Source organism: Anser anser (genome assembly GCF_964211835.1).
Source record: "Anser anser genome assembly, chromosome: 1".
Lineage (NCBI taxonomy): Eukaryota > Metazoa > Chordata > Aves > Anseriformes > Anatidae > Anser > Anser anser.
In genome coordinates this window covers 189,785,880-189,796,286 of record NC_139720.1, presented here as the reverse complement: position 1 = coordinate 189,796,286, position 10,407 = coordinate 189,785,880, and the positions used below count along the sequence as shown (strand labels likewise).

The following is a 10,407-nucleotide window of genomic DNA, read 5'->3' as shown; positions in this document are numbered from 1 at the left end:
CTGCAGAGGCAGACAAGTGCAAGAGAGAAGGGGCTTCAGAGTACTCTCACGGTCAGAGACCCTAAAAAGAAATGTATGGAACTAAACAACTGGAAGGATTTAAACGCGGGGGCAGCAGTCTTGTCATCACCTTTTCTCCCATAAAGACAAAATATATTTTTCATATTTAGGGAGGGGGGTAGGGAATCTTAAAGCTGTGCTTGACCATCCTCTGTACCTCACTGTTTCTGCTCTTTTGGCAAAATTCGCTCATTTTCCCTGCAGTAGAAAAGCTGTGAATTAAACAATGAAATTAAGCAACTAGCACGATTTCAATAGCCTGTTTGTCCTACATAGGCACCACTAATTGTATATCGATGGCTGAAACGAGGCTCAGTTTTTATATCACCCCTACCACGGCAGGTTACACTCACAAAACAGAATTTCATCCTGAAAATAAAAAGCATGGACCGGTCCGCTGCTGTCAAAGTACCTTTAAACGCAAACAATCACGGGGGGGGGTGGGGGGTGGGAAGTGAAAATACTTTGCCGTAAGAATAAAGAGCCAGCATATCAAACCACTGCCACAACTTTTTTTTTTTCCGCTCAGCTAAGTGATTTATGGAAATACAGGCAAATCGGTGCAGCCCTGCTGAACAGAAAGGTTACCTAACAGACCCGATCGCCCTCCCTTCACGCCTAGCCGTACCTTCCTATGTTAAATGTACCAACACAGGCTGAAGTACAGTCCGCCATAAGAAGTGCAAGGAGTGCCCTTGAAAAACGTCCAGATTGCAGCTAGTGCACAAAGGCTCTCCCTGTGCAAACAGGGTACGAGCATTCCTTTTTCGCTCTTGACCCGGCATCAGGTGAGGGGATTAACTTCCCATCAGCATCAGAAGGCACGGTGTCAGTAAGAAACGAGCAAAGTTTGAGAGACGAAAAAGAAGGCTGAGAATCAATTTCACAGCTGGTTTAGGGGAGGTGGGGGAAAAAAAAAAAGAGAGAAATGGCTTGGGTAAATCATTCTGAATGCTCTGCTTCGCATTTCTCTTCCCCTAAACAGTGGTCGGCAGTGCTGAAGAGCACTGCTGGAGCAGGCAGGCAGGGTACGGACTGCCAGAGCCAGGAGACCGGGCGGCATCCACACTTGCCTGGCCACACGGAAGGCGACGCTGCAGATTTCCCCCTCCGCTCCCCAAAATCAAAGCTGAACCAGCATCGGGGAGGGGGAAGGAGGGGGATTATTAACTGGGAACTTTTCGTTCCTTAAATACGCCACCGAGATTTCCCCCCCCACCACCCCTTTCCCTTCCCACGCCCCTCTTCTTTCCACCCCCTCCGCCGACAGAGGCCTCGAGCCAAGGCTGTTCCCCCCGCAACGCCGCGAGGCGAGGGGGAGCGCCGGGACTCACCATATCAGCCGGGACGCCGCTGGACATCTTGAGATTCCCCCCTGATGGTTTCCGAAAAACCGATTTTTTTTAAAAAAAAAAAAATATAATATATATATATATATATGCAAAGGTAGCAGCAGGTCCTGGGCTGCCACGCAGCAGGTCCGTGTCACCACCGGCGGTGCCAGGTAGGGCCGGCAGGACCGCACGGCGACATGGGCTGCCCACGGGCTCCGGGGGCCGCCTGCGGGCTTCGGGGCTGCGTGCGGGGCTTTTTCTGCCCGCACACCCCCTTGCCTTCCCTCCCCTCCCGCCCTCCCCCCCCCACGCCTTCTCTCCCTTCTCTCTTCCTTCTCCTCCGCCGGCCTCGGCGAATAACGACGGGGTGATTCACGGCGAGGGCTGCGGCGTCCCGGTCACCTCCTTCATTAGCGCCGCGGACACCCGGCCGGCGGGCAGCTCGGGGTGGCTCCCGGGAGGCTCGGGGGGGGTAAGGCTGGATCCCGGGGGGGGGCTCGGGCTGGATCCCGGGGGCCGGGCAGGATCTCCCCAGGCGCTGCCCGTGCCCGCCGCTGCCTCCCCTCAGCGCTCTGCGGGGACCCGGGGGGGGGGGGGGGCGTTCAACGGCTGCCGCCTCCCGCAGCCTCAGCGCTCCGCTCGCATCGCCGCCTCCTCCTCCTCTTCCTCCTCCTCCTCAGCCCTCCCTCCGTCCCCCGCCTCGCCCCCCTTCCTCCCTCCCTCCCTCCTCCCTCCCTCCCTCGCAGCAGCCGGGGGTGCCGCTCCCTCAGCGCGCTGCCCGCCCGCGGCCGCCCCCCGCCATCTTCGCCTCAAGCCAACATGGCGGCCGCCGAGCGCGGCCAGGGGACGCGGCGGGGGGAGAGACGGACCCCCCCCCTCCCCCCTCCGCCTTCACCCCCCCTCCCCCGGTCACGCGCCGCAGCGCCGCGCGGCATCATGGGGCTTGTAGGCGGGCGGGCTGCGGGCGGGGCCTCCGCCGCGTAGCCCCGCCCCTCTCCTTAGCAACCGTTGCTAGGGCGGCGGGGTAGATGATTATTATTAATAATCGTCATTATTACATGCATTTTTTTTTCCACCCCAAATTCACAAATCGAAGCCTGCACGGCATTCCTTTGTAGAAATTCCTCATCGGTTCTTCAATTTTTTTTTTTTTACAGCTTGAAATATCAGGGGTTTTGCTTGTGGGGAGGGGGGAACTGCCTTTTTTTCCTCTCCCCCCCCCCCAAACTGTATGTTTTTATTAGTGATAAAGCTCCTGTAATTTCCACGGTGGAAATTACGGCTGCCGACTCGGCGTAGGAAACATCTGGAGAAAGGGCACTTAGCCTCTGAAATGCCCTCGCCAGACGCTTTCACGCTCCCCGAAGAGCTCTGTGTTCGCTGAGGCACCGGGTGATCTGAAGTGCTGTCGGTGGCCGGTGTTTTATTCCTCGTCCCAGGCCGTTCCTCAGTACGCAATAAATAAAGGCCACGTCTGATGAAAAATGCTTCCCACACAGACAAAAAAAAATATAAAATAAAACCCCATGCAACATGCAGATCTACCAAAGAAATTAATGGGCCTTTTGAGAGGGATGTGTGGAGACGCATGCATATTCCAGCACTGTAAAATTGTCCAAGAAAAAAAAAATCACAAAAATCCAGTAGACAGAGTTTGTGGCAGATGCTGTCTGGTTCCTTCAGGGACAGTTCTCATGTAAAACCACAGGAAATTAAGACAGAGTTGTTCCCTTTAATACTAAAAGTTGGAAGCTGTCTTTCCTCTTTATGACTTCCTACTGAAAGCAACAAAGGCAACCCCACTGTCCCTTACATCAAATTTATCATTCTTTTCTTCAAGAAAAGCTACAGAATAGCATGAGGCTATTGACTTTAACAGGCAGATTTGACAGCAAGCATCCCAACTTAATTCCCAGGAAAAGAGTTAGGGGATCGATAGAAGAGACCTGTGCTATCGTGCTGCGTGACTTTGGGCTTGTCTGTCCCCAGGACCTCTACTTAGAGAAGTTGTTGTGTCGCTGTCTGGAGACAGTCAAAACCCATCTCGACATGGCTGTGGACAACCTGCTGTGGCTGACCCTGCCCGAGCAGGGGGGTTGGACAGCATGGTCTCCAGATGCACCTTCCAAACTCATCCCTTCTGTGACCATGTCTTGGTGACTCTCCCCTGACAAATGCTTTTGTGGTACCGTACATAATCGTCCCCAGCTTCAGTCAGTTCTTCAAGCCACCAATAAGTCTTGTGTTTGTGGGAATATTGTTGAAACATCGCTTACATTTTTCTCCAAACAGATATCCTTGAGGGACAGAGGAAGTGTAAGGGTTCCTCATTTTTTTCATATCTTTTCATAAGGCTTCGAAATAATAATACTCATAGATGAGGGTCAAAGGGATGAGCTCTGAAGGATGTCTCCCATCTGACATAATATGCCTCCCTGGGCACATATGTCTCCCTGGTTATGTCAGTGACAGACTGAAGAATTATAAATAGGTCTTGCGGAACAGAGTTTATACTTAGAACATTATCAATAAAAATTCCTTACGGATTTGTTTTACTGTATGCCCAACGGCTTAAGTTTGGGTGGACACCTGAGCCCTGCTGCGAGGCCATCCTGCAGACCTAGCAGTTGCTCCAAGCAGACCGCAGCCCCGGGCAGGTGCCTTGAGATGATCTCAGGCTGATTCAGGAGCTGCCCTGCCCGTGCTCTCTGATAGCAGGGGCGAGAGGATAGGCACCGTGTCTGCTTCTCAGGCACTGCAGCTCCCAGCTGTCTCCTCATGTAGACTGAAATAGGTGGCAACCCAGAGTGATGTCCTTGTCCCCGCTGTGACAGCTGAGGAGAAGGCAGGGCAGACAGCAGGGGCGCGTAATCTTGCACAGCTCGCAGCGTGAGCTGCCAAAGGTTATATGGAAATACCCTTCGATCGAGCAGGGAGAGGTCCGTGTGCCCAAGCACGTCAGGAGAGTTAGGGCACCAACAAGCACCAGCAGATTGGATGAGGGGTCGGCCAGGCGAGGAGGCAGCAGCAAGGCACATCCACTCCGTCGGAGATGGCTCTTTTGAATTATTTAGACAGATGAGCTTGTCTGGTGCATAAAGATAGGCACATCCGTAGGGCAGAACCATAGGACAGAACGCAGAAGACTCAGAACCTAAATCAGCGTGACTGCGTGCTTTCTATTTTCCTACGTCTGGTTTAGCAATCTGCTAAAGGAAGGATCAGGCCTTTAGTGCTGACGAAGCAGCGCTGTACGTAAGGAATCGGGGACTGCCATTGCCCCTCTCGTGTATGCGGTCAGGTTGGCCAACTTTTCTGCCTAGCATCGTACAAGTGAGGATCGGTCACTCTCTTTGACTCACAGCTGTGCTTTCCAAGAGATGGCACGAAAAGCTACTTTTTTTGTTCTCCTTATTATTACAAATTTGAATCCACAATTATGACTGCAGGCCAGAATGCCTCTACATTAGGCACCGCACAGTACAAACACATAACAAAGACAGAGTTTCTGTCCTGAAAGGTTCACAGTACTGTGTTTACTCTACAGTTGACATTTGTATCACATTTGTGTGATTTTTTTTTTTTCCCCAGCTCTCAGCTATGATGACACAACACAAACGAACGGAGGACCCAGCACAGCTGGTACACACTGGAGATCGTTTAAGGATGATTGTGTGCTGGGCAAATGAATAAAAAGAAAAGCTGTGCAATGATCCTCGTAGGAGTAGTGCGGGTCCGTGTACTGCACGTGACAAAAGGGGTGAATTCCCACCGGACTTGTGGAGGTGAGGTAATGTATTTGAAATACAGTGTGGTCAAGTATAAAACAGAAAAATATCTTTTTCTCTTTGGCTTGCATTAAGAAAGGCTGTTCTGATAGCATTCATTTCACGTTCACATGGAGAGGAAATGAGAGTTGTGGTCAGCAGCAGTCAGCTGCAACAAGGGACCCTGCAAAAGCGCAGCTATAGCCTGCATATGGGACCAGCTTGCAGCTCAACACTGAGCAAGCGCTGCAGGCACACAGAGCTGAAAACAAACCTTTCCCACATCCAAGGATTGAGCAAAAAGGGAAGTGCTGTTTGAGAGAAGTGCTAACAACATGGAGAGCTGAAAAGGCTATTCTGTTTTGGGGACCTAACCCTGTACTCAAACACACAAATCTTTCCGTTAACTCTCCCTTGCAGAACTGGCATGTGAATTTAGCCGGCCGGGCACAAAATGTTTCATCGTCATTGCTTTGGCAATTTGCAGAGGAAAATGATGGAATATACTGCTGGTATTTTTCTCCTCGTTGGAAAAATATGGCATGGCATGACTGGATGAGTCAAATTTTGCAATGCCATATTTGCATTGATAAAATTTGTACCCGGTCTCTGCGGGTGGGTTGGGGCTCGATTTTAGTGTTTCATGGCCATCAGTACTAGTTGAAACCCGACTCTGCACTAAGACATGCTTAATAGGAATAAAAGGTCTGTTATTCTAAATCAGATTAGTAGTCCAGCCAATGTGATATCCTGTCTCCAGCAGTGGCCAGCATCAAATACTTCAGAGAGACACACAAAACCCCACATTGGACAATCATGTTATAATCTGCTTATTTGGTTAAGTTTCCCCTGCTGCCAAGGATGTAGGAGAGACTGGTTTATGCCCCGAAGCACAAAACTTTGTGTCCTTTATGTCCTTAATAGCAGGACCATCAAAAACCCATCAATAACATGTAAAAATGATTGCCATATTTCGAAAGAGCAGTGCTATCTCCTGTCAGTTGTTACTGCCTGGGCTTGAGAACACATCGAGCCTACGCTCCAAGACTGACATTAAAAGCTTTCAGCCCCATAATGTACTCCGGTGTTTTTCATTTGATGCAGGCTGCGAACAGGAGCATCTTCGGGAGATGGAGCACGCAGCGATGACAGAAATGAAATTTCTTCCAAGACAAGAATATCCATGGCTTCTCATTTTCCTGCAGGTTTTTCAAGCAGCCTGAGAAGGTGAAAGGCTCCCGAGACAAAGGGTTTAATTCTCCGCAATTTGGCCATGGGACAGATCAGGATTCCTTCCCTCTCTGGCAGCCACAGAAGCAAGATACCCAGGGCAGCAAGGAGCACACAGGGCTACTCAGCAGGGTATTTCTAATACCTTTGTATAAACATGTGGACTTTTTTTTTTTAACTCTTGCCAAGCCAAATTCACGTTTAACTTGGTGCCTCTGTAAAAAACTCAGATTTTGTGTTTGCAAATATTTTTTCTTATATTTTAATATAAGAAAGTATTATATTTAAAAGGATATTATCTTATGTATGTATTTTTAATTGATTCTTTTCCATTAGGAAATACATTGATTTTTGCCACCTTGGTTCTTCTGAGTCAAACCAAAACAGCGTGGGTGTCCTACCAACCCCTCACCTGATGTCAGCAGACTCCTGGGAATAGCATTTAGTGGTTCTCACCTGCCCCAGAGCCAGCAGGGATAGCAAAAAAAAAAAAAAAAAAAAAAACTTTTGAGGTTTTGTAGCATTTATAATACTGCTGGCTATAATTGTGGTTTGTTTATTTACTTTTTAAGCTACTTGTCATGCTGATCTTGCTGGAAAATGAAAACACACAGCTATTTTAACTCGCACTGTACCACTGAATGCCGCAATATGCTTTAATGATTTATTCCCCCACCTCTTGAGGTAGTGTCCACATAAAAATACAAGATGACAGGAAACAAGCAGGTAATACCAGAAGTTATTCCTGGCCTGGCCAATACAGTGAGAGCTGGTAGGAACAGTGTTCTGCCAATCTAATGGGTGTAGCAGTAGAAAAGGAGATAGGACATATCAGCGTTCCAGGTACGGGTGCCATAAATAGCACCGGGGAACTCCTAAGAGGGAGTGAGGATTGACAGAGGAAGGTACAAAGGTGGAATAAGGAGGAAGGAAGAATAACGTGAATGAGAACAAGAAGTTCCCATGCGTATATTAGAAAGTGCTCAAATCACCAGCAGTCTGAGGTGGTTTATCTACCCATAAATCTATGAATTAACAGATACATCTTCCAGTCCGTACAGAAAAATAGCCCTGAAGACAACTGAAAGAAGTTCCTTATTTTGTCACAGATGAAAAACAGGAAGGAGAAATTGTAGCAGAGAAGCATCCATCCTGGATCCATTTCCTGACGGCAGGGGGAAGCTAAGGATATGTTGAAATAAAACTCAACTTCTGAACTAGAAACTTGAATTTGGCAAAGGATTTACAAAACATAGCAATAAAATGGTATTTCATATCTGGAAATCAAATATGTGGGAATTAAAGACTCCTATACAAATAATCAGAAGAGTGGTGGTGGCACCATCACTGCTGGACATTTAAAATCTGTTGGACAAGAAGGAGAGGGTGAAGAAACTCCAAAAGTGCAATGTGAAAATAAATGAAAGTTCTTCAGAAAAAGAAACAAGAATCTGTGACTTTGGGGAATGGCTGTCGCAAAAAATGAACTTCGCAACAGAAATTGTCTGGAAAATAATTACAGAAAAATACACAGAGTACGTACAAATATGGAGGAACATTGGAGAGAGGATAGTAAAAGACCACCAGAGATCACACTCGGTCCAACCAAGGATGCAAACGGAAAATGGCTTTGTAAAAATGTTAGAGAAGGCAGCTGAAGCTCGTGCTGCCTGCTGGTGCTACCAGGCCCCTAGCCTTCCCATCACTCTTGCAGGAGCCGCCGAGCCTGCGGCGGAGCGCAGCCCATTAGCTGAGACCCGGAGCACCTCTGCCTTTTATCGTCCCTGCTTCCTGCTGACTCCAGCAGGTTATTTTTTACATTAGCACATGCAGAAGGTTACGTTCATTTATATATTTTTTTCTGTAAGGGTCTCCAGTGGGAAGCTAACCATTAGTGAGCTCCCGTTATAGCTCATATTTACTATTTATAAAATTAGTACCAAAAATACTAAATCGAAGCACAAAAGTGTTCTTGCTCATGTGATTTCCGAGTCTGTTGTCTACACCACTTTAGAATTCTTCGGGCTTTTTAATTTAAGGATCTTCATATGTCCCTAACTTAAGGCTGTTAATTATATGTGTGTGTGTATATATATATATATACAAGCATATGTTTATATAGACTCTGTATCCGCACATGCGTATTAAACCTCTGAACATTTTTCAAGTTAACTATAGCACTCAAATAAATTGCACTCAAATCTGATTGTATGCTACTTTAACTGAAACAAAAACCCGTCTCGGCATTTGTGCTGAGGACATAATTGTTTTTTACATACATTATGCCATTGTAATATAACATTTAATCTGACTTATTTTCTATCACTCGTTGGTCTCCAAACCAGAATCAATATCTCAATGAACCACTGTCTGGAAGCACTATTTTTAATTGGCTAAAGAGATTGCCTGACCTTTGGTAACTGGTTACTGCTGTTGGGGAGACTCTCCACGAGCAGCATGGCATTGTCTAAATATAACGGGACAATAGCCTCATCTCATCTATAGGATATGGAGACACCACCGTTTTGTGTTGCTTTTACTTTATTACTATACATGCTAGGCACAATCAACAAAGACTTCCTGAGGATGAATGTTGTCAGTATATGAAACACTGAATAACTGCTTTTTGTTTTACTGAATGGTCCCCTTTCTTTCGGATTTAAAGGGGAAAATACAGGAAAAACAACTCTGGGGAATGGAGTCTCGCATATAGGAGATTTTGTTTTTCAGTGGAGAGACTTTTGGCTGCACTGGGATCTTACATTAATTTTACAGGAGTTTAACTCCATCGACGTAATCTGAATTATTCCTCTTTTACAATAAGGTGAGAGAGGCACTGGGCAAATTAATAGGAGCATGAATTCCACATTATTTACAAGGTCACAGTCATCTGGGTCCTGAATGCTGCCAGTGTTGGGATTGATTTTTTTCTCTATTTTCACTTTCTCTCATCATGACCATAAAACCCAAGAGGTCCTGATTTAATTCCAGCCTCCCTTTCTCTTTCCAGTCCCCAGGCCAACATGTGCTGTAATAGGTGTTTGTGTAGCATAGCCGAATACTCCCAAAATAGCCAGCACTAAAAGTCGTCTAATTGGTTTACTGTCAGCAAGAGACTTGCTAGAGACAGCAAGAGAGCAGCAGAATCCGAAAGACTGAGCAGAAAAGTTTCACCACGTTTGAGTTGGTAATACAGATCTGTAGTCACCTGCTTCTGTTAAAGGGCTTCCTTGTTTTTTATTAATTTTAGATTTATTGATTTATTTAAATGACTCTAGCTAGAAGTTAAAGGAAAGGAGAATTCACCAGACCTCGGTCTCACTAGTCACAGCTGTTGCATCCATCATTGGCAGTGGGCTGGCGTTGTGGGTGCAAGCTATGGGCACAACAAGTTCATGAGAGGCAACAGTGGAAAAGTTTGTCCAAGTGACACCACATTTTCCGATTTCATTTACCAGCCACTAAGAGCGGGATTCCACTCATCTAAATAAAGTCTTCTAGAAATGTTGAATATTTACCCTAGGCTACTTGTCCAGCTTCCCTCTGTCATCAGTGGAGCAAGGTACGTCCATCACCTTGGCATCTTAGGTGAGACTCTTAACTTTTCTTTGCTGACTGTTGGAGAAGCCCGCACAATTATTTTAGATGAGATGCTTAGTTTTTAGCCAGGTGAAGTTAACCAAGGTGAATCTCTCTCCAGTCTCTTCCACTTCTCCCCAACAACATGCAGTTTTCAGCTCCACGCGCCGTTTGTCTGGAACATGAACTATGATTTTGTGCTGTGCTGCACCAACCCACCAGACCTTGGCATCGTTCATGCTCCAAAGCGCTGAGATCCAAAGCCAGGGATGCTGCACGCAGTCATGCAGGACCTTCAACATGAAAGCAGGGCTGGAGTCGGTGGGTGCAGGCTGAGTGAATTTTCTAGCAGTAACCATGTGCAAGCACACTGGTTACGTATTTAAGCAAGTGCAAAACTTTGGCAGGATCAAGGCTTAAATATGATCACCTGGAGG

General features: G+C 47.0%; 1 protein-coding gene and 2 long non-coding RNA genes across 3 annotated transcripts in view; 1 reads left to right on the top strand and 2 right to left on the bottom strand.

The window, feature by feature from the left end:
* The window catches only part of LOC310904565, a 45,221-nt gene extending 44,094 nt beyond the window's left edge, over window positions 1-1,127 (bottom strand). Inside the window, exon 1 of the long non-coding RNA XR_014588445.1 lies at window positions 689-1,127. This is a non-coding gene — a long non-coding RNA (uncharacterized lncRNA). The remainder of the gene's footprint in view (window positions 1-688) is intronic.
* UBL3 (ubiquitin like 3) overlaps window positions 1-2,083 on the bottom strand; it is a 57,460-nt gene extending 55,377 nt beyond the window's left edge. Inside the window, exon 1 of the mRNA XM_083849511.1 lies at window positions 1,395-2,083. Coding sequence (XP_083705637.1) covers window positions 1,395-1,421 — 27 coding nt within the window. The 5' untranslated portion in view covers window positions 1,422-2,083. The remainder of the gene's footprint in view (window positions 1-1,394) is intronic.
* Window positions 1,727-8,594, top strand: LOC310904559. The gene is made up of 3 exons (XR_014588443.1): window positions 1,727-1,866; window positions 4,986-5,179; window positions 6,266-8,594. It is a non-coding gene; the product is annotated as an uncharacterized lncRNA (long non-coding RNA).
* The last annotated feature ends 1,813 nt before the right edge of the window (window positions 8,595-10,407 follow it).